This window comes from Lutra lutra, chromosome 3 (genome assembly GCF_902655055.1).
Source record: "Lutra lutra chromosome 3, mLutLut1.2, whole genome shotgun sequence".
NCBI lineage: Eukaryota > Metazoa > Chordata > Mammalia > Carnivora > Mustelidae > Lutra > Lutra lutra.
The window spans coordinates 67,962,509-67,988,082 of record NC_062280.1 but is presented as its reverse complement, the minus strand read 5'-3'; the positions used below and the strand labels follow the sequence as shown (position 1 = coordinate 67,988,082).

The 25,574-nt window shown below is 37.1% G+C and overlaps 1 protein-coding gene across 1 annotated transcript; it reads right to left on the bottom strand.

Moving 5' to 3' along the window:
• Positions 1 to 345: 345 nt before the first annotated feature.
• Positions 346 to 25,574, bottom strand: ERICH2 (glutamate rich 2). The gene is made up of 5 exons (XM_047722909.1): positions 25,491 to 25,574; positions 22,562 to 22,746; positions 7,721 to 7,778; positions 1,188 to 1,259; positions 346 to 519 (listed from the first exon to the last, which is right to left on the bottom strand). The coding sequence occupies exons 1-5, from the start codon at positions 25,516 to 25,518 to the stop codon at positions 398 to 400; spliced, it is 465 nt and encodes a 154-aa protein (XP_047578865.1). The 5' UTR covers positions 25,519 to 25,574; the 3' UTR covers positions 346 to 397.

Below are 25,574 nucleotides of genomic sequence, written 5' to 3'. Positions count from 1 at the left end.
CAAAAAGATGGTCTCCTAGAGCCTCCAGAGAGTGCAGCCTCGCTGACACCCTGATTTTGGCTGAGTGAGGCTCATTTTGGATTTCTGACCTCCAGAACTGTAAGATAATAAATTTGTGTTGTTTTAAGCTGAATGGATTAAGTGCACTAATGTGTGCAGAACAGTACCTGGCACACAGGGAGTGCTATGTAAGCATTTTCAATTATTAATTTCCTCTCTGAGTAACTCACCTAGAGGAAGAACCTAAATATTAGGAAGGAGCTCAAACCAATATGGAAAAAATTATAGGAACTATGTGACAAATAAGGATCAGATTGAAATGCAGCTTTGTCCTTTATATTTCCATGGTAGTCGGTAATGAAAATACATGAAGACTGAACCACAGCAGCAACTTTCATCACCCGTCTTCACATTCGTCGGAGCTTTCTTCACTGAGCTCCTCGCTGCTTTCTCCTTCACTCTCACCGCTGCTGTCTTCTTCACTATCTTCATCATCTTCCTCAGGATTCTGAGATTTCTCTGCCATGGAAAGGAAGAGAATTGCTTAAAATGTTCCTGACATTACTACTCTTTGAAAAATCTTAACTCTCCTTGCTTCTCCCTCTACTAAGAAATATCTGTCTTTGGAACATGAGAACTGAGATGAACTTTGCTGACTGGATGTAGGGTCAAAGTAGGTAGTGGTACGAAGAAGAATATAGTCTTACTGGTATAAAGATGTTTATGGATTTAGAGTAAATTTAAAACATAGGTCTATACAAAAAAAAATTTTTTTTTTACTATTGTCACCATAATTCTTAATTAAATAGAATAGGAGTGAGATGTAGGATAATTTAGAGGGTATTGGTTTTCCTTGGAATTGTGGGATAGCTCCTCTAACTTGTGCAGCAGTTAGCATGTGCTGTTGCTTGTGAGGACTCTGCCAGTGCCTGATGCCTGGTGACAAGGACAGGCGCCCGCTTGACTTGGGCAGTTCTACCCCACAATGGGGGAAGGGGAGTTACCTGGGCCACTCACAAAGGACCACTCACAAAGGTTCATTAAACCATCCCGAGACAATAGTTAGCCTTTTCTTAACCACTTTCTGAGGGTATGCTTCACCAATCCCCTGGGATGATGATGGGTTTTTAAATAGTGACTGCTCAAAGCTCTCTGAGAAAGAAGGAACTTCAGTTTTTAAAATTTACCCATCAGCAACATTTCTTCGATAAGTGAGAAAAACTCCTTGGCCTCAGGATTTTCTGGTTCATAGATTAGGACTGAAAATAAACAACAGAATATTTGTTAATAATCTTCAAAGTATTTCAGCAAACAGGCTCCTCAGAGTGAGACTGGAGCTGTCAATCAGAGTAAGTGAACATGCACAAAGCATTAAATACCAACAATTATTCCGCAGGAATACCAAGTGCAAATAGAGGAAATGCTCTACTTATCATAGCTGCATTGTAAGAAAAAGAATTCTCATTATATTTTCTACCTCCTGTCTCAAAAATGCAATCTCCATCACATGAGGCTTTCCTCACATGCCTTGTAGAAGTGGTTTTTGACTATAGCCAAACAAGGGACATATCAGGCAAAATGTGGAGACTTCACTAATGAGAAGACTGTGCGCCTTGAGGAGTATTCATAATTCTGCTTTATCCACTTAATGTTGTGACTCCCATGTAATATCTTAATGGCCCCCAGGGGGCACTGAAACATCAAGTGTGCCATTCACCTGGCTAACAGTAAGACATAATCATGGATGGTTCATCTAGGCTCTGGTGCTCCTAGGACAGCATCCCATATGGCTTTCATTCTGACACACCAAACCAGGTTCTCTCTTAATCTACCTACATAACTTTACCATTGATCTAGGTTAGCATGACTGTGCACCTGCTCAGAAGCTGCTTTTAAGGATCCTGTAGGTATTTAGACACCTTTTAAGGTTTCTTTTTTTTTTTTAAGATTTTTATTTATTTATTTGACAGAGAGAAATCACAAGTAAGCAGAGAGGCAGGCAGAGAGAGAGGAGGAAGCAGGCTCCCTGCTGAGCAGAAAGCCCGATGGAACCCAGGACCTGGGATCATGACCTGAGCCGAAGGCAGCGGCCTAACCCACTGAGCCACCCAGGCGCCCCACCTTTTAAGGTTTCTAATAAAAGTATCTTTCAGTTCATTTTAAGTTGGACCAAAATATGCTTATCATTAGCAGCCTAAATCTTGCTCCGAGCCTTTTTTCAGAGCAGTTTCTCCAACTCGCCCCTTGAGATACTAGGTTCTTAAGATATTAATACATATTTGGGAAACTAGGTCAAAGGAGGTTAATCAGGGAAAGTTTACAGTAGGAGCAACAGCAGGATTTTACAGAACCATTAATATGTTCATAACTATTATGAATCTTATAAAGTGGAGAATGTGGTTTCCCCAACTTATTATTCCCATGGAATCCTTTTTGATGGAAGAAATCTTATTTAATAAGAAATCTTATTTAGTTTAGAAAATTTCATGTTAAAAAAAAGAAAAGAAAATTTCATGTTGGAATTAGGATTATTCCATGAGACTGGAGTATGGGATCAGCTACTCTTATGGTTTAACAAAAACCACCGGCAAATGTCAATTTTCTTTCTTTTTTTTTTTTTTTTTTTAAAGATTTTTATTTACTTGACAGATCACAAGTAGGCAGAGAGGCAGGTAGAGAGAGAGAGGAGGAGGCGGCAGGCTCCCTGCTGAGCAGAGAGCCCGATGTGAGGCTCAATCCCAGGACCCTGAGATCATGACCTGAGCCGAAGGCAGAGGCTTTAACCACTGAGCCACCCAGGCGGCCCCAAATGTCAATTTTCAAAGTGAGGGAAAGGTATCTGCTTTGAAACAGCCCAGAAGTGTATGTATTCTACGTGATGAATAAAAAATTCTCCTTACTCTTTCACAGGCTAGTAGGGTTTGTAAAAGGGTAAGAAAAGCCTCTAGCACATTCAGGTAGTGTCCTGGGAGCTGTTCCCAACCTGAGCCCATAAGCAGATCCCAGTATGGGCCCTGCAGAAAGACTGTCAGATGTGAATCCTGGTGCTGCCACTGTCTAGTTGGGTCTCCTTGGGGAAAATATTTAATATCTCTGTATCTCAGTTTCTTTATCTGTAATAACAGGATTGGTGATTTAAGGCTGTTTTGATGAATCAATGAGATAATGTAGATAAAGTACTTAGTCCAGTCCTTGGTTCATGGTGAGTGCCCAGATACTGCTGGTTATCATGAGTTTTCTGGAAATGATTTTGGATCTAGAGAAAGGCTTGGCTCCTTCCTAAACATTCAGTGAATGTTTCCTTCTGGCTAAAGAGCTGGGGCAGGAGCTGGGGGATTCTGCTGTTCATAGGGTTCTAAGTCCCTCAGACCGGAGGCTCTTCTAGGCTAGACAGAACATTGGTCTTGTTCACTGTGGCATGCCTAGGAGAGTGCATGACACAGAGCTGGAGCCCTCAAAACATTAAAAAATGGAATAGTGCATAGTAGAAAGCAGTCCTTTCATGCCTAGATAAAATTATACTCTAGGTTAATAGGATAAAATGATTTATTTTACTCAAAAAAAGAAAGATGAGACGCCTGGGTGGCTCATTAGGTTAAGCCTCTGCCTGCAGCTCAGGTCATGATCCCAGGGTCCTGGGATCAGGTCCTGCATCCAGCTCCTTGCTCAGGAGGGAGCCTGCTTCTCCCTCTGCCTGTGCTCTCTCTCTGACAAATGGATAAATAAAATCTTGAAAGGAAGGAAGGAAGGAAGGAAAAGAGAGAAAGAAAGAAAGAAAAACTTCATTGTATTTATCCTTCTGAAGATACATCTATCTGTATTTGTGTTAGACCAAAGTGATGAGAAACATTTTGGCTTTGAGGCCATTATTTTATATACTTACAATATAATTGACGAAGTAGGTCTTCCAGGCCTAAATGATTTTTGTGTGTAAAACGTTGGGCTGCCTGTGAGCCCAAATCCCTGTGCCCTGAGGAAAGTGAGCTTCAGGTTCCCTTCTTTCAGGTGAAGAGACCAATAAACAAAATTGACTGGCACAAAATCTCATAGTCAATCATGAGCTGAACTAAGAAAAGTACTTGGGATTCTTGACTTTCAGTATAATTTAAAAACCACTTTTCCAGGATGCCTCCAATGCCTGGCAAGAAATGGCATATGGCTGGGATATCAGTTCTGCACCACACAGCAGGAAAACGGCTGAGGAAATACTGTGTGTGGAAAACAGATAAAATTCAAGCCTTCACTGACAAATAAAATTTCTTGGAGAAACGCAATATGTTTGTTTTGTTTTTTGCTTTTTGTTTTTTAAAATCAGGACAAAGAAAAGAAACCACAAGCACGTGGAATGCCAGGAGAGAAGCCCTGAAGCCCAATGGACCAATGGAGATATAAATGACTTTACTGTGATTGGATAGCAAGGAAACATACTAGCAACCAGTGGCTTTACTGAGAAAATGAGTTTATAAAACATTTCTTTATTCAGAAAATGAGTTTATAAAACATTTCAGAAGGGACAAGGATGCATTATTTTATATAAATCAATTCCCTTAGATATAAAGAAAATATATTAGTTGACCACAGAAGCCATTTTAAGCCTGACTGACCCAAAAAAGTACCCCCTTTCCAAATCCCTGCCTCCTCTACCAGAAAGTTTATTAACCAAATGAGGAAATGGAAATATAGTAGGATATCAGAGGCTTTCAAACCAGACCTAGGATCTAATCCCAACTCTCTTAGTAGTTGTGACTGGTGAATTAGTACTCCTTACTAAGACTCAGTTTTCTCATCTGTAAAGTGGGGTTCATAACTATCTGCCTCATAGAATTGTTTTAAGAATTAAACAAGGTATTCAAGAATGCTCCCATTATTAGTAGGTGCTCAATACATACATATACAAATACATAAATATGTTAATAATCTGTTTACATACATAAATATACAAATAGAGAAAAAGGGAAATGTCTGGTAAAAGAGCTAGAAGATGGAAAAAGAAGACAAAACAATATACTGTAGTCACTTACATATACAATATTCTGGGGTCCATACTAGACAAAAAAATTAATTTTTTGTTGTTCTGAATATAGAGAACAACTTTGGGCAGTCCTCAGCCAAGTGTTTCCTTTTAGCATCAAACTAGTACTTTCTAGAGTGTCTCCAACTCTCTGTTCTTTTTCTTTTTTCTTTCTTTCTTTTTTTAAGGTCTTATTTGACAGACGGAAAGAGTGCATAAGCAGGGGGAGCTGCAGGCAGAGGGAGAGGGAGAAGCAGGCTCCGCGCTGAACAGGGAGCCTGAGGAGGAAGCGGGGCTCAATCCCAGGATTCTGGGACCATGACCTGAGCCGAAAGCAGATGCTCAAGGACAAAGCCACTCGGGAGCCCCAGTTCTGTCCTTTCTTGAACTTGTTTGACATTGTTAATCCGGGGTCTCCCTAATTTCATACCATTGGCTAGAATCTGCCTCAGGGGTAGCCAATTCTATTTTTCATGCACCCACCCCCTACTCCCATCTCTGGGCCTCTCTGCCCAAGTTTCTAGTAATTCCCTCTTCTTCTAGGGAACAGTGTTCTTTTCCAACTGGCTCCCTGGATCATGGGGCCTCTCTTAGGGCTCTCCACACCTCCTTTCCTGTAGTCTAATCCTTAGTCTGAGGCACTGCTATTTGACACTGACAGAAAAGAGTGACTAGTGTTTCTGGATGAACCAGTAGGAGTAAAATACCAAAGAAACCATAGTTAATGTCAACCGCAAAATGGTTTAGAGCATGTGTGCTATGATTCCTGTTTCCTCTCCAGCTCCCAGCATAATGTCTGGTACAGAGCTGGTGCTTGATGGGTAGTTGTTGGAAGGAAGGAAGGAAGGAAGGAAGGAAGGGAAGAAGGAAGAGACATGTTTTACAGGGACATAAACCCACTAGGATAGATCAACTTGACTTTTTCATCCCCACTGACCTGGCACTTAATGTGTGTTCACGGATTCGTGTCCAGTCAATAAGCATTTTATTGAGCACCTACTGTTTCTGAGCATACTGCAGGCCAACAACCAAAACTGACTGATAGATGTGGTGATATCAGGGCATATATTTTGTAAGCTTCAGCCAGAGGCTTTCTAAAGTGATTGGTGGATATGGAAATACATATAAATTTTTCCATCATTAGGCTCCACAAGAGACTCCACAAGAGACTCCACAAGAGACTTCTATATTTGACTAACATAGAAAAATGGGTAAAATAGTTAAAAAGACTGGATTTCAAAAGAGCAGGAATCTTTCAGAATCATTAAGTGGACTTTCTAAAATTGGAAATTAAAAACTTTGAAATTAAGAACTCACTGGGTAGTTTATTACTTTTAAAAAAACATTTATTTATTTATTTGAGAGAGAGAGATAGAGAGAGAGAGAGCACAAGCAGGGGGAGCAGGAGAGGCAGAGGGAGAAGCAGGCTCCCTGCTCAGCAGAGAGCCTGACACGGGGCTCCATATGAGGACCCTGGGATCATGACCTGAGCCAAAGGCAGCCGCTTAACCGACTACCACTGGATAGTTTATTTATTTATTTATTTTTAAAAGATTTTATTATTTATTTATTTATTTGAGAGAGAGACAGTGAGAGAGAGCATGAGTGAGGAGAAGGTCAGAGAGAGAAGCAGACTCCCCGTGAAGCTGGGAGCCCGATGCGGGACTTAATCCTGGGACTCCAGGATCATGACCTGAGCCGAAGGCAGTCGTCCAACCAACTGAGCCACCCAGGCATCCCCCACTGGATAGTTTAAACAGCAGACTGAACACAACAGAAGACAGGATAGGTTAACTCAAAAACAGGTAGGTCAACAGAAAAATTCCAAAATGAAGTATAGAAATAAAAAGAAATGGAAAAACAAGAGCTGAGTGTAAGATACATCAGTCAAATCACTAAAAACCAATGAAAGAAGGAAAAATAAGGTAGAGCAGATCCTTCCTCTACTCAAAAAGTGTCTAGTGATTTCCCACCTTGCTCGGAGAAATAGCCAAAGTCCTTAAATTGTGAAAAGGTACTACACAACCTACAGAACCTCCAAACCATAACCTCTTGGACCTCATCTCCTGTCACACTTCCCCTTGCATATTCTATGCTGGTTACATAGTCCTCCTTGCTGTTCCTCTCAGGCACACTCACATCTCAGCATATTTGCTATCTGTCCTGCCTTTGCAGACCATCTTACTCAAAACTGCTTTGCCTCTTTCTAGTACTATTCTTTCTTCCCTACTTTATTTTTTCCCATGGTAACTCTCATTTATGACATGTTAATTATGTATGAATTTGTTATCTGCTGGACTAGATATAAACATGAGATTATCTGTCTTATTGACTGCTATATTTCCAGTGCCTAAAACAGTGCCTGGCACATGTAGGCACTCAAATATTTGTGGACTAAATGCATGTTAAGTAAGGTTTGCTGCACTCCCTGACACTTCTTTGAAACTAAAGGCATAAAGTTACTAACCTAGTATCATGAAGGTAAAGATTTTGACTTACTTTCCAGTGATGATTAGTTTTTGTTAGTTTATTCCACTCAAAGTTATTCTAGAAGTCTAAATTAGTCTTTATACCAATCAACTTACTAATAAGGAATCACTGAGACACTATCAAGGAATTCACCAGGCTACAATAATCAGGTCATCTTACATATTATGGAATGCATTTAGAAACAAAAAACATTAGAAAACAGAAGTATTTTGTACTTACTCATCTGACATAATTTTTTTGCCAAATGGTAGTCTTGGCCCATTTCTGCTCTCAGGAACTAGAAAACATTAAGAAATTCTTCAGATAAGTACTACCAGAGAGAATTTAAATGTCAATTATAAACTCCCTAAAAAATATTCCATTAATAATGAACTATTTGGCTTTTAACATTTATACTTTTTTCCAGGAGTGAATCTATAATCAATCAATCAATCCAAGAATATTTAAGAACTTCCCATGGCAAAGCCACAGAGAACAAGTACGATACCTCCATGTTGCTGCAGTCGTACTACATATATAATACTTAACAATTTGAGAATACATAGGTTGATTCAACTGGCAGAGATAGTAAAGACATCTATCACTTAAATATCCCTTTGGTTCAGATACAACTTTTATTTGTAAACTTCATCCATGATTACATGACAATATTTAGTAAAAAAAAAAATTTGCAATGATGTATATTTATTATTTTGCAGCTCTTTTACTGTCCAATTTTTGTTTTACTATTTTTATTGTTACAAAGTAGTACATATTTTTGTATGTAGGAAATTTAAAAACTAAATAAACACATTCTGTCCCCAACATTTATATTTCTACCATCCAGACATGTTTATTTTTAGCATCTTCATGTGTATCGTTTTAGTGTTTTTCCATCAATGAACACATATTTACAAAAATTAGCATTATTCTAACTTTTAAAAATAAACCACATATCATGATAACTTGCTCCCCATAAAATTAAACATTCTTATATTTTTTTACTTAGGCTATAATTTATTAATCTAGTCTAACTTATTTAGACTGCTTCCATTAAAAAAAAATAACCCTATACTTGGATGATTGTTGTTGCTTTTGCGAGATTTATTCTGAACACTGGCAGGTATGGTAGGCTTACTGGGCAAGAGACAGGGGCATGAAGTATGAGAAAAGACACTTCCCACACATTTCCAGACATGTGATACATACCCAGGCACCATTTTAAGAAGTTCTTTACCAGTTTTCTTGGTTTCTTCCTTGAGTATTATTTACATTTTTCTAATGTAAACAGAATTCTTCTGAAGATTTTTCTACAACCCATTACTTCACCACAATCCCCACTTATTGTCATATTAATTAGTGCTCCATTAAACTCAATATACAGAATTCTACATTTTTAAAATCTTTTTGTCCAAGGTTAAGATCCGTCCATTTTTACTCCTATTTGTGGTTTCCTTCCATTCTAATTATGATACCTTGTGGTTTATCTATATTCTTCTTTTTTCAAATATCCTGCTCTTAAACAGATACATTAATTTGGTTTTTACTTTGAATTTTGTTTGTTTAATTATTATTCTTATTTACATTATGTTTATTTTGTTCTTTTTCTAGCATTAATATTTCTGGCATTAATGCCATTTCTGGCATTAATATTTAGTTCATTTGTTATCATTTCTCCTTTATTTTACCTTTTAAAATAGTATTTTATTTTAAAGATTTTATTTATTTGTCAGAGCAAGTGAGAGAGAGAGCAAAAGCAGGGTTTAGGGAGGGGGAGAAGCAGTCTCCCCGCTGACCAGGAAACCTGATGCGGGACTCAATCTCAGGACCCTGGGGTCATGACAGGAGCCAAAGGCAGACACTTAATGACTGAGCCACCCAGGCGCCCCAACTATTTTCTAAATAGTTTGTGTGTTTAGTTTTGATTTTGGTTTTTTAATTCAAGTATCATCTGGAAGAATATCTTTTAGTTTTAAAATGGTTTTGCTTTGTTATTATAGTTATTTTTGTTTTCAATGTGTAGTTTAATTGATCATAATCAGAGAATGTGACCAGTATAATATACAGCTATGGTTTATGTTTTTATTTTGCTTATGTTTATGTTGTATGTTTATGTCCTTATTTTGTTTGTGTTTATGCTTATTTTGTCTTATTTATGATTAAATAATTTTGTTTATGTTTAAATAATTTTGTTTATGTTTAAATCTTTACGGAAAATTTAAATATACACAGAAGTAGAAAAAATAGTAAAAGTAGTACATGACCCCAATTCTCACCTTCAAAAATTAATATTTTCGGGCGCCTGGGTGGCTCAGTGGTTTAACCCGCTGCCTTCGGCTCAGGTCATGATCTCAGGGTCCTGGGATCGAGTCCCGCATCGGGCTCTCTGCTCAGCAGGGAGCCTGCTTCCCTCTCTCTCTCTCTCTCTACCTGCCTCTCCATCTACTTGTGATCTCTCTCTGTCAAATAAATAAATAAAATCTTTAAAAAAAATTAATATTTTGTCAATCTGATTTTATCAATATCACTACATACTGTCTTTTCCCCACTTTACCTAGGTTATTATTATTATTATTATTTTGCCAAATTATTTCAAAGCCTTTTACAGATATCATCTCATTTCACTTTAAATTAAAAACCCAATGACACTATGGCTATTACACCTAACAAAGTCAACAAGAATTTCTCAGTATCAGCTAAGATCTAGTCTATTTAATGAAACATTATATTAACAGTACTAGCCTCAGAAAATGATAAGGAAAATGGAATCATTTTCAAAGTGTCTTTTGCATTGACCTATTTTGTTGTTGTTGTGTTAACAAAAATATACATAAAATTCCTCTTAACAGTTCAAAATGCAGTGAAATTAAATTCATGCAATGGATATTTGGTTGAAGACTTTCATGAGAATTGCTTAAAACTTCAAAGTCAAGCTAAAATAAAAAAAAAAGGTTTAAAAAAATTCATTGGAAATTATTTGTGACATTTAAAATAAAGAGTTAGGAATTTCAGGGAAGATGGCAGAGTAGGAGGACCCTAAACTCCTTCATCCCACAGACACAACTAGATAACACTCATACCTGCAAACAACACATATAACGACCCAAAGACTGGCCAAAAAAACTCCACAATTAGATGTAGAGAAGGGGCCACATCGACCAGGATAGAGAGGGCAAGGACTCAGTGGGAACCTAAACTCAATGGATCTGAACACTGGAGGGAGGTAGCCAAGGGAGATATGGGCATGAAGAGGGATGAGAAACAGATTATCACATGGGGGAGCCTGCAAGGGGAAGAGGAATCCCCATAGCATTTGGCTTCGAAATTCAGAAGGGTTGAATTCTGTGAGTGCTTACAACCATTGGGACTTAAAGCCTGGGACTTTAAAAATCAGCAGGTTTGGCTCTGGGAGAGCCCAGTGGGCAAGAGGAAGTTGAGCCCCTACCATTAAAGAGAGATCAGAGGGGCGCCTGGGTGGCTCAGTGGGTTAAGCCGCTGCCTTCGGCTCAGGTCATGATCTCAGGGTCCTGGGATCGAATCCCACATCGGGCTCTCTGCTCAGCAAGAAGCCTGCTTCCCTCTCTCTCTCTCTCTCTCTCTGCCTTCCTCTCCATCTACTTGTGATCTCTCTCTGTCAAATAAATAAATAAATAAATAAATAAATAAATAAAATCTTAAAAAAAAAAAAAAAGAGAGATCAGAGCAAAGAGCCTGCAGAGATACAGCTTGGAAACAGCAGTTTGAAAGGCACCTGGGGCTTATGGGAGGGAGAGTGAGTTAAGGAGCTGAGAGTTTGCTGAGGAACTTCTCCAGGAACAAAGGAGCTGGCAGGCTCCATTACCTCCATCATAAACTCACAACCCCATCATAAACACACAACCACCTATGGGAACTGGCACAGCAGTGGCACTCTCTACCTAACTTGCTTACACCACTTCCCCCTTGCAGCCAGGCATGCACTTAGTGCTGGTGCTGCAGATCCCCTCCTCCAGAAAACCCCTGCAAACCTTGCCAACACTGCCTCTCCTGACCTCTCACGGAGGACCTGTGCACCTTTGTTAAAACAGCACCCCCTGCCCACGTGTGCTTTGTGGAGCAGCCAGCCAGCCCTATAGCCATGGTGGCTGTTCATCCCCCATGGAGGAGAGCCAGTGCCACCTAGTTAAAAGTGCACATCCCGCCCACTACTTTCAAGAGCAAGAGACTGTAGCTGATGTTCCTAACACAAAGAAACAGACACAGAGAGTTAGGCAAAATGAGGTGACAGAGGAATATGTCACAAATGAAAGAATAGGACAAAATCATAGCAAAAGACCTCAGTGAAACAGATATAAGTAATATGACTGATAGAGAATATAAAGAATGATCATAAAGATAGTCACTGGACTTGAGAAAAGAGTGGAAGACATCAGTGAGATCTTTAACACAGAGATAATAAAGAACCAATCAGAGATAAAGAATATAATAAATGAAATTAAAAGTATACTTGGTCCAGGGCGCCTGGGTGGCTCAGTGGGTTAAAGCCTCTGCCTTCGGCTCCAGTCATGATCCCAGGGTCCTGGGATCGAGCCCCACATTGGGCTCTCTGCTCAGCAGAGAGCCTGCTTCCTCCTCTCTCTCTCTCTGCCTACTTGTGATCTCTATCAAATAAATAAAATCTTTAAAAAAAAATACACTTGGTGGAATAAATAGTATGCTGGACTAAGCAGAGGAATGAATTAATGAACCAGAAGACAGAGTAATGGAAAGTAATCAAGCTGGATAAATGAGAAAAAAAAGGACCATGTAAAATGAAAATAGACTTAGGGAAATCAGTGACTCGATCAAGTATAATGACATTCATATTATAGGGATCCCAGAAGAAGAAAGAGAAAAGGGGCAGATATTTTACTTGAAGAAATAATAGCTGAAAATTTCCCTAATCTAGAGAAGAAAACAGATACCTAGATCCAGGAGACACAGAGACTTCCCCTATTAAAATCAACCAAAGGAGATCCACACCAAGACACACAGTAATCAAAATGGCAAAAAGTAGTGATAAAAAGGGTTTTTTTTGAAGCAGCAAGAGAAAAAAAGACAGTTACATAGGGAAACCCCGTAAGGCTATCCGTAGATTTTTCAGCAGAAATTTCTGTAGGCCAGAAGAAAGTGGCATGATATACTCAAAGTGCTGAATGGGGAAAACTCGCTGCAAAGAATACTTTACCCAGAGCAAAGCTATCATGAAGAATAGAATGAGAGAAGAGTTTCTAAGACAAACAAAAACTGAAGGAGTGGGACGCCTGGGTGGCTCAGTTGGTTAAGCAGCTGCCTTCGGCTCAGGTCATGATCCCAGCGTCCTGGGATCGAGTCCCGCATCGGGCTCCTTGCTCATCAGGAGCCTGCTTCTCCCTCTGCCTCTGCCTGCCATTCTGTCTGCCTGTGCTCGCTCTCTCTCCCTCTCTCTCTGACAAATAAATTAAAAAAAAAAAAAAAAAACTGAAGGAGTTCAAGACCACTAAATCAGCCCTACAAGAAATATTAAGGGGAACTCTTTGAGTGGAAAGACCTTAAGTGAGAGTATGAAAGTAGGAAACACAGAAGCAGTAAAATTAAATATTTCTATAAAAAAATCAGTCAAGGGATTCACAAAATGGAAGGATGTAAAATATGACACCATATACCTAAAACATGGTGAGGAGAGGAGTAAATAATGGATTCAAACTTAAGTGACCATCAACTTAATATAGACTGCTATATTCAGAAGATGTTATAAATAAAACTGATAGTTACCATAAATCAAAAATCACAGATAGGCAAAGAATAAAGAAAAAGGAGTGCAAGTATATCATTAAAGTCAATGAACAATTAAAGAGAGCAAGAGAAGGATCAGCAAAAACTACAAAAACAACCATAAAACAAGTAACAAAATGGCAATAAATACATATCAATAATTACTTTGAATGGAAATGGACTAAGCACTCCAATCAAAAGACACAGGGTGACAGAGTGGATAAAAAAACAAACCCATCTATATGCTGCCCACAAGAGACTCATTTCAGACCTAAAGACGCCCTCAGATTGAAAGTGAAGGGATGGAGAAACATTCATCATACAAATGCATGTCAACAACAACAACAACAAAAGGCCAGGGTAGCAATACTTATATTGGACAACTAGACCTTATCAGAAAAAGAAGAGACAAAGACGCTTTGTCTTTTTTTGTTATATCTTCTTGTTGGATTGTCCAACAAGAAGATATAACAATTGTAAATGCTTATGTACCCAACGTGGAGTACCCAAATACATAAAACAGTTAATAACAAATATAAAGAAACTAATCAACAGTAATACAATTATAGTAGGGGATGTAGGGGACTTTAACACCCCACTTACATCAATGTACAGATCATCCAAACAGAAAATCAACAAGGAAACAGTGGGTTTGAAAGACACACTGGGCCAGATGGATTTAATGGATATATTCATAATATTCCATCCTAAACAACAGACTACACATTCTTTTCAAGTACACATGGAACATTCTCCAGAATAGATCACATATTATGCCAAAACAAGCTTTAACAAATCCAAAAAGATCAAAATCATACCATGAATCTTTTCTGACCACAACACTATGTCTAGAAATCAACCATAAGAAAAAATCTGGAAAATCCACAGATACATGGAGGTCAGACAACATGCTGCTAAATAATGAACAGGTCAAACAAGAAATCAAAGAAATCAAAAAGTACATGGTAACAAACAAGAATGAAAACACAGCAATCCAAAACTTTTGGGATGCAGCAGAAGCAGTTCTAAGAGGCAAGTTTATAGCAATAGAGGTCTACCTCAAGGAGCAAGAAAAATCTCAAATACACAACCTAAACTTACACGTAAAGGAGCTAGAAAAAGAACAACAAACAAAACCCAAAAGTAGCAGAAGGAAGGAAAGATAAAGATTGAGCACAAATGATATAGAAACTAAAACAAAACAAAGCAAAAAAACCCAATAGAACAGAGATCAATGAAACCAGGAGCTTGTTCTTTGAAAAGAGTAACAAAATTGATAAACCTCTAGCCAAATCATAAAAAGAGAAAAAGAGAGAGAGAGAAAGAGAGAGGACTCAAATAAACAAATCAGAAATGAAAGAAGAGAAATAACAACCAATACCACAGAAATACAAAGTATTATAATGAATGTTATGAAATATTTTATGTCAACAAATCAGACAACCAAGAAGAAATGGATAAATTCCTGGAAACATATAACCTACCAAAACTGAAGCAGGAAGAAATAGAAAATCTGAACAGACTGAGTACCAGCAATGAAATTGAATCAGTAATCAAAAAACTCCAAACAAATAAAAATCCAAGATGAGAGGCTTTGCAGGCTAATTCTACCAAACATTTAGAGTTAACAACTGTTCTTCTCAAACTATCCTAAAAAGTACAAGAAGGAAAACTTTCAAATTCACTCTAGGAAGCCAGCATTACTCTGATACCCAAACCAGAAAAAGACACCACAAAAAAAAAAAAAAAAAAAAAAAAAAAAGAGAGAGAGAGAGAGAGCGCGCACGTGCCAATACTTCTGATGAACATAGATGCAAAAATCCTTAATAAAATACTAGCAAGCCAAATCCAACAAGACATTAACAAAGCTATCACCACTATCAAGTGGGATTTATTCCCAGGATGCACGAGCGGTATAATATTTGTAAATCAATGTGATACATCAAAAAGAGAAAGGATAAAAACTATATGACCTTTGCAATAAATGCAAAAAAAGCATTTGACAAAGTATAACATCCCCCAAAAGCCCCCAAAACAAAGTAGGTTTAGAGAGAACATACCTCAACATAATAAAGGCTATATATGAAAATCCACAGCTAACATCATCCTCCATGGGGAAAAATTGAAAGCTTTTCCCTTAAGGACAAGAACAAGACAAAAATGTCAACTCTTACCACTTTCATTCAGCATAGTACTGGAAGTCCTAGCCACAGCAATTAGACAACAAAAAGAAATAAAAGGCATCCGAATCAGTTACGGAAGAAGTAAAACTTTACTCGCAGATGACATTATACTAGATGTAGAAAACCCAAAAGGCTCCACCAAAAAAGCTGCTAGAACTAATAAATGAATTTAGTAAAGTCACAGGATACAAAACCAATGTGCAGAAATCTGTTGCCCTTCTATACACTAACAATGAGGCAGCAGAAAGAGAAATTAAGAAAACAATCTCATTTATAATTGCACCAAAAATAATAAGATAATAGCAATAAACCTAACCAAAGAGGTGAAAGACATATACTCTGAAAACTACAAAACACTGATGAAAGAAATTGAAGACAACACAAAAAAGTGGAAAGACATTCCATGGTCATGGATTGGAAGAATAAATACTATTAAAATGTCCAGGGGCGCCTGGGTGGCTCAGTGGGTTGAGGCCTCTGCCTTCGGCTCAGGTCATGATCCCAGGGTCCTGGGATCGAGCCCCACATCGGGTTCTCTGCTCAGCAGGGAGCCTGATTCCTCCTCTCTCTCTCTCTGCCTGCTTCTCTGCCTACTTGTGATCTCTGTCAAATAAATAAAATCTTTAAAAAAAATAAAATGTCCATACTACCCAAAGCAATCTACACATTTAATGCAATCTGTATCAACATATCAAAAACACTTTTCACAGAACTAGAACAAACAATCCTAAAAGTTGTATGGAACCACAAAATATCCCAAATAGCCAAAGCAATCTTGAAAAAGAAAAACAGAGCTGGAGGTATCACAATTTCAGGCTTCAAATTATATTACAAAGCTATAGAAATCAAAACAGTATGGAACTGGCACAAAAATAGACAAATAGATTAACAGAACAGAATACAAACAGGAACTAAACCCACAATTATATGGTCAATTAATCTTCAACAAAGCAGGAAAGAATAGCCAACGGGAAAAAGACAGTCTTCAACAAATGGCACTGGAAAACTCGACAGACACATGCAAAAGAATGAAACCGGACCACTTTCTTACACCATACACAAAAATAAACTCAAAATAGATTAAAGACCTAAATATGAGGCCTGAAACCATAAAAATCCTAGAACAGAACACAAGCAATAATGTCTCTAACATCAGCCATAGCAACATTTTTCTAGATATGTCTTGTGAGGAAAGGGAAACAAAAGCAAAAATAAACTACTGGGACTACATCCAAATAAAAAGCTTCTGCGCAGCAAAGGAAGCAATCAACAAAATTAAAAGGTAACCTACTGACTGGAAGAAGATATTTGCAAATGACAAATCTGATAAAGGGTTAGTATCCAAAATCTATAAAGAACTTAGACAACTCAACACCCAAAAACCAAATAATCCAATTAAAAATGGGCAGGACATGAACAAACATTTCTCCCAAGGAGACCTTTAGATGACCAAGAGATACATGAAAAGATGCTCAATATCATTCATCATCCCCTGATGATACAAACTGCAAATCAAAATTATAATAAGATATCACCTCACACCTGTTGGAATGATAAAATAAAAACACAAGAAACAGCAAGTGTATGGAGGGAAAGGAACACTTCCTGTACTGTTGGTGGGAATGCAACTGGTGCCGCCGCTGGAAAACAGTACAGAGGTTCCTCAAAAAGTTAAAAAAAGAACTACCCTATGATCCAGTAATTGCACTACTGGGTATTTGCCCCTAAAGCACAAAAACACTAATTCAAAGGGATGCATTCACCCCTATGTTTATTGCAGCATTATTTACAATAGCCAAATTACAGATGCAGACCCAAGTGTTCATTGATAGAAAAATGGCTAAAGAATGGAATATATATATATAAAATATATTATAATATATTATATTATAATGTAATAAAATATAATCTATAATATACTATATATTATAATATATAATAATAATATAAACTATTACAATATATAATATATATGATGGAATATTATGGATTAAAGAATACACTTACCATGACAAAAAAAATTGAAAGATTGTAACAATGAATATATGTACACATTTTACCTAGATTCAATGCTTCTTAACATTGTGCTACATTTGCTTTATCTCTCTCTTTTGATAGAAAAGGTGTAGATATAGCCTACATATATATTTTTTCAAAGAAACATTTGAAAGTAAGTTGCAGACATCATAAAACTTCACCCTGAAATATTTGAGCATGCGTCTCCTAAGTTTATGCTTCACTGTAACATCATATCCTTACCACATCTAAGAAAATTAACCATAATTTTGTAATAAAATTGAGAATTCCCAATTTGTCTTTAAAATGCTTCTATAGCTAGATTTTTTTTCCAATCAGGATTCCACGAAAATTCATGTTTTTAGTTGTTAACCACTTTTATTATTTTTTTTAATTCCAGTACAGATAATATACAGTGTTATATTAGTTTCAGGTATTTAATATAGTGATTCACCAATTTCATACATCACCTACTGCTCATCACAAGTGCACTCCTTAATCCCCATCATCTCTTTCACCCATACCCCTCCAACCTCCCCTCTGTAATCTTCAGTTTATTCTCTATAGTTAACAGTTTGTTTCTTGGTTTGTGTCTAATCTTTCAAGTTTTCTATAGGCTTGAAAATTTTCAAAATAAAAAATTGAGGGGTTGGGGCGCCTGGGTGGCTCAGTGGGTTAAGCCACTGCCTTCGGCTCAGTTCATGATCCCAGGGTCCTGGGATTGAGCCCACATCGGGCTCTCTGCTCGGCAGGGAGCTTGCTTCCTTTCCTCTCTCTCTGCTTGCCTCTCTGCCTACGTGTGATCTCTGTCAAATAAATAAATAAAATCTTAAAAAAAAATTGAGGGGTGCTTGGGTGGCTCAGTCTGTTATGGGTCCATCTCTTGATTTCAGCTCAGGTCAAGATTTCATGGGTCATGAAACCGAGTCCTGCGTCAGGCTCCATGCTCAGCAGAGTCTGCGTGAGATTCTCTGTCTCTCCCCCTCTGCCCCTCCCCCCAACTCTCTCACTCTCAAATAAATCTTTAAAAAAAATAAATTCTAAGTTGAGAAAATTAAAAAGGGATGCATTCTGAAAACAGAAGACCTTAAGCACAGGTATAGCCTAAGATATGACAATAAGCAATCTCATATTGTCTGGATATTTATCTGAAAATGAAGTCATGGATTACTTTTATAATTAAATATCAAAAAGCAAATAGAAATAAATGAACAACTCCAAAGAGTTGTTTGGTGATGGCAAATAGAATTTGAATGCTCTATGATTCATGAATGATTTAGATGTTCATTCAAAGGAAATGTGCTTAAGTAAAATCTTTCCAATACCTGGCATCAATTTTTTTCTCCCTTGTTAAAAGCAACTTATAATATTAAGGAAGTTTCAAAACTCTCTCTATATGCTTTATTCTTTATTCTAAATTCTTTATGCTTTATTCTTTATTCTCTCTATATGCTTTATTCATATAGAGAATATATGGAGGAAAATATAACAAATGTATCTGATTTCTTTATATGATTCCATGGCTAGCATTTGGGTTAAATTATATAAAAAGGCAAGCACAGGGGCACCTGGGAGGCCCAGTTGGTTAAGCAACTGCCTTGGGCTCAGGTCATGATCCCAAGTCCTGGGATAGAGCCCCGAATCAGGCTCCCTACTCAGCAGGGAGGCTGCTTCTCCCTCTCCCTCTGCTGTTACCCCTTTATGTGCTCCTGCTCCCCTTCTGTCAAATAAATACAAAATCTTAAAAAAAAAAAAAAGCAAGCAAGCACATCAGTATTTTTCGTTATGCTAAAACTCTAATTGAGGCATCTAGCCATGATGAATTAACAGAGACCAGATTTACTCTCCTTCCTAAAACAACCAGAAAATTGTACAAAATATATGAAACAAGAGTTTTCAGTAATTGACAGCAGCTGTCACAGGAGAGTGATCTGCGAGAAGGGAAACAGATGGGTCCTATGATTGCCTCAGTTTACAGCTGTGGGCTGTCTTCAGGTAACAGCACAGGCAGGCAGCATCCAGAGACCAGTGATCTGAGTTGAAATAAGACAGTTTGAAGTTCAGAAAGGCCAACATTATATTTTTAAGCAGCTCCAGCAATCTGCAGAGGTATCTTTTTGAGGCTTTGGCTGGAATTCATCTGCATATGAGTATGCAGAAATGATCTGAGGCTAGAAAAAGAACTGTTGGATGAGCAGGTAGAACCACCAATGGATCTCACACAGGGCTGAAGAGAGGTCATGTTTTCTCCAGCCAGAGTGGAAGGTCATTTTAATACACAGATCAATGGGCAGAGTCCTCATTAGGGCATTGCCTTAGTAGTCTCCCTATAATGTAAAGGCTGCTCTGAACCCTCCCAACAAAGCATAAAAAGCAAGACTCTAAAAGAAACCTGATTCCCAGAAACTCAACTATGTCCCAGTTCAAAAATCCAAAACTATTTGAAGGAAAACAACAAAACTCGTATCAAAGAACATAAAATTTATAATGTCTAGGATTCAGTAAAAAATTACCAGGCATGCAAAGATGCAGAAAAATATGACCCATATACCGGAGAAAACTTTATTAATAGAAACTGACCCAGGATTAAAAAATTACAAAAATGATAGCACAGCTGAGAAGCATGTTAATATATGTCATTATTAATGTCTTAAAAATATGTCATTACAAATATGACATATAATCAAAAGTATAAATATGAACATGATGATAATAGATATAAAATATTTAAATAAAACTTGTAGAGATGATAAAATATGTGCAATTTTATATATACACACACGGAGAGAGAAAAAGGGAGAGAGAAAGGGTGGGAGGTTGGGATTAAATGGCAGATTATAACTACAAAGAAAAGATTGGAACTTTCTAAAGAAATTTAGAGAAATTTCTAAAATGAAATATATAGAGAAAACAAAAAAGGACATCTGTGACCTTTGGGGCAACATTGGGTGATCTAACATACATGTAACTTGTAGCTCAGAAGAAGAAAGGGAGAGAAGAGTTCAAAAAAATTATTTGAAGACTTAATAACTGAACATTTTCCAAATCTGGTGTAAACTATAAACTCATTGATACAAGGATCTCAATGAACAGAAACAACAGGAAGAATACCACATCAAGGTACATCATAATCAAATTGCCAAAAATAACAATACAAAAGAAAAAATTTTATTAAAGTCTGAGAAAAAGACATATACAGTTGGACAAAAGTAACAGCAGACATCTTGTCTGAAATGACGCAAACTATCTGACAATGAAGCAGTCTTTCAAAGTACAGATCTTCCTCAATTTACAATGGGGTTATAGCCCAATAAACGCTCATAAATTGAAATAAGTTGAAAATGCATTTAAGGTGCACCTGGGTGGCTCAGTCATTAAGCGTCTGCCTTCAGCTCAGGTCATGATCCCAGGGTCCTGGGATCGAGCCCCTCATCGAGGGGGGTCCCTGTAAGAAACCTGTGTCTCCCTCTCCCACTTCCCATGCTTGTGTTCCCTCTCTTGCTGTGTCTCTCTGTCAAATGAGTAAATGAAATCTTTAAAAAAAAAATGCAGTTAATACACTTAGTCCACCAAACATTATAGCTTAGCCTAGCCTACCTTAAACATGCTCAGACCACTTATATTAGCCTACAGTAGGGCAAAATCATCTATCAAAACCTATTTCATACTAAAGTATTGAGTATTTCATGTAACTTACTGAATACTGTACTAAAAGTGAAAAACATGATGATTGTAGTGTATCAGTATATAAACTTATCCTCATGATGGCTTGGCTGGCAGGGAGTTGCAGCTGCCCAGCATCATGAGAGAGTAATCATACCACACATCACTAGCTGAGAAAGAAATGAAAATTCAAATTTAAAACTTTTACTGAATACGTATCATTTTCACAATTGTAAAGTCAAAAAATTCTAAGTTGAACCATTATAAGTCAGGAACCATCTGTACTGAAAAATACCTGGTAACTTATAAATCTCTAGCTCACACATCCTTTAAAAATGAAGATAAAATTAAGACTTTTTCAGACAAAAGCTAACAGTATTCACTACTGGCAGAACTGCATTATAAAGAAATACTATAGCAAGTTTTTCAGGTAAAAGGAAAATAATATCAGGTGAAAATTCAGATCAACAGAAAGCTATGGAGAACACCAGAAATGTGTTCCAAAAAAGATATTTTCCAATTAAAAAACTTTTTAAAAATATTGACAACTAAAACTAAAAATAATAACAATGTATTATAGGGCTTAAAATATACATGGAAGTAAAATGTATGACAATAATATAAAGGATAAGAAGGGGGTGTTATAAAGTTATAAAGTTCTTACAATATAGGTGAAGTTGTATAATGTTAATTAGATTGTGATACCACAAGTGGGGTAAAACTGTTTTGGTCTCCATAGAATTATCAGGAAATGTTTATGTACAGCTTTTGCACATGATGTTTCAGGCTTCAGTGTCTTTGTACATATTGTTTCCTATGCCAGGAATGCCTTCTCCATTCTGCCAGATGAATTCCTAAGCTTCCCTCTTCCTTCAGGGAAGGAAAATCTAAAAAAATCTAAAAAAAAAATCTAAAAATCTAAAAGTCTAAAATCTAAAAAAAAAAAAATCTAAAAATCCTTCCTTTATTCCGTTTCTCCTATTTCTATTCTCAATTAGTCATTTAATCCCCCCTATCCCCAGGGAACCTCATAAATACTTCTGCTAGCACACATTTCATTTTTTATAAAATTGTACCATATACATAATAATATACCTGTTAGTTCTCAAGGGTAAAGACTTATCTTTCTTATTTATCTCTAAATATCCCTCCAAACTAGCATGATTCCCAGTTAATGTAGAAAGCATTCCTTAAAGCAGTCCTTGCAGAATTTTATGCCAAAACTTCTTTTATTCCTGCTTCTGCCTTTACCAGAATACTGTAAGCCACTTCCAGAATCTTCTCTCACCTCTAACTTCATGAAGGTAGTAAGAGAGATGAGAAGCTAGGTAAGCATCCGTATATGGGCAAGGATCTCTATTATTTTTTAAATCTTCAAGGCTATACACTATTTAGTAATTTTAATATTTTTAAGTTTCTTAAATTACAATGCGCAGGTTAAACTTACTTCTGCCATTAATTCTAATGGGGCATGAGTATCCTTACTAGGATTACCATCTTCATCATTATCTTCATCATTGGTATCATCTTCACCATCACCGTCTGTTGATTCAGACAACTTATCAATATCCTGATGGCAATGTTCATTATTTTTCTCCCGCTCTATAAGGACTGTATCTTTAACCACTTGACCTAAGATAGAATATACATAATTTAATCAATAAATATTGAAAAATTCAAAAATTAAAAATGGTTACTCCTAAATTAAAATGTAACAAATGTATATGTTTACTATATGGTCTCCTGTAGTTTATTTTTTTCATGACTAAATGAAATGGCACCACAATGATCTTATGTGATTTCCATTTCCAAAAAAGGTAGTAAAACTGCCACGAGGAAAAAACCCAAACCAATAATGCTGAATTAATCTTAGTGTTGTCTGGTGCTTAAAATTTTAATATACAGAAAACAATTTGTTTATAAAAAATGATGATTTCAAGGAAAAAGAAATTAATGCTATTCTATCTCCAGAAATACATTTGTATTATATATTATATATTATATATTATATATTATATATTATATAATATAATTTACTTTATAAATTATTATATATCACATATTATAATGTACATGATATGTACATTATAATATGTGATATATAATATAACATATCATGTACATATCATGTACATTATAATATATAATACAATGTCCATTATATAATATTATATAAGATATAATATAATGTACATTATAATATATATAATATATAAGATGTTATAATGTATTTCCAGAAATACATTACCTTCACATAGGAAGGTAAATATGAAATAAAGCCTTGGAGAGTAAAATAAGACTGGAGAGGCTGAACAGTAAATAATTCTTAGGCAGGTCAGGTCACTGCTTGGATACCTGGACACTGAAAAATAAAAATAAGCACCAATGACTACCCATCCAGTGCTCAACACTAGGCGGAGTAACAAGAACTCAAAAATGAACAGTTCTTGACCTCGGGTACTCATTCACACTTTAACTGGGGAGTCAGAAACATAAAGGATAACTATAAAACAGTATAGAAGTATGGTGACAGACATGTACTAGGTAAATGATAGCAGAAAGGAGGACCCCATGCCACTCTGGAGAGTGGTCAGGAATCTTCTAGTCTGAGCAGATCAGTTTTTCCAAGGGGAGAGGACAACATGAGGCAACACAGAAACAAGAATGTGTGTGGCGTTGACAAAGCATTTTGACACTGCTTAGGGGTCAAGGTTGAAACTGCAATGGTGACAGATGTCTCTGGAAAGGTAGGTAGATCATGGGGTTTTGTGGACCAGAAGCCTTGGAGTTAGGACCATATTCTAAGAATAAAAGGGTTACTAATAAAAGATTTTGAGTAGGAAAACAAGTATGATCAATTCCGCATTTCTTTTTTTTATTAAAGTATTTTTTTCTATTTTTTTAAATAGGTTTTTATTTACTTATTTGACAGAGAGAGAGAGAGGGAACACAGGCAGGGGGAGTGGGAGAGGAAGAAGCAGGCTTCCTGCCAAGCAAGGAGCCCGATGTGGGGTTTGATCCCAGGATCCCGGGATCATGACCTGAGGTGAAGGCAGATGCTTAACAACTGAGCCACCCAGGTGCCCCCAATTCTGTATTTCTGAAGGAACACTTGGCTAGCAGGGTGGAAAGTATAGTTGAGGGGAGACCAAAAAAAAAAAAAAAGAGCAAGAAGAGAAGTCAGAGGTCTCTTTAAAAAGTCCAGGTGAGAGAGACGATTAATGACAGAGCACTGGTAAAGCAAGGATGGAGAGGAGGGGGAACTTAGAGAAATATTTAAGAAGTAAAATCTCAGGGCACCTGGGTGGCTCAGTGGGTTTAAGCCTCTGCCTTTGGCTCCGGTCATGATCTCAGAGTCCTGGGATGGAGCCGCATTGGGCTTTCTGCTCAGCAGGGAGCCTGCTTCCCCCCCACCAACCCCCGCTGCCTATCTCTCTGCCTACTTGTGATCTCTGTCAAATAAATAAATAAAATCCTTAAAAAAAAAAAAAAAGTAAAATCTCCATGATACAATCTATTAGAACATTTTCCAATAGTATAATTCTTACACTATCTCCATCCACTTTGCCATGTGAGTATCACCTAAAGTATTTACTCAATATTTTTCCTTGAATCTACTTTAACATACAGATTTTTTCAGGTCATAATATTACCATCCATGAAACTGATACATGTATGAATAAAAATAACATACAATAATCCTAACAAACATTAAATACCATTACTCTTCTGAACATTACATATATCAACTCATTTAATTCTCTCGGCATCTCAGTGAGGTATATACTATTGTCACTGTGTTCACAGATGAAACTGAGGGACAGAACGGTGAAATAACCTACCCGACGTCACACACTAATTAAGTGGCAGATCTGGGAGTCAGTTTGGCTCAAGTTCGTATTCCTAACCACGTCTTACTTTTTTCTGACACATATGGATATACAGTTCCATTAAACTAATTAATAAGAAAAAAAGTGCGTGTGTTTCCTAAAATCCTCTCTTTGGGGAAGACTACTGAGTGAGCTTGTCAACTCCTCCGGCTCTCCCCATGTCTTTCAGTTTCAAACAGAACTTGCATGATACCTTGCTTTCATGTAAGATTTTGAGTGTACGGAAGTCTTGTGACATGGGAGTTTGGCCATTAGCTACTCCAAATCATGTAGAGACACTTGTTAGAAAGAAAATGAGGAAATCCAGGAAAGCTTGAGAGAGGACAATGCTAAGAAAATGCAGGAAAAAAAAAGAAAGAAATAAGGAAAGAAAAAGCTGATAAAAATTCCCCACTCTAAAGCAAACTCGTGACTAAACCAAAAAATGCTACCCTGGAAAGGGTCACGGGTCCTTCCTAGAATGGCTAGGCTCTTCAGGACATCTACCTGCTTCTGTTTCATTTACAGTCTCCATTCAGCTCACAGCCACCCTGATCTGGTGGGTACCCAGCCTGCTCACAGACTCATCAC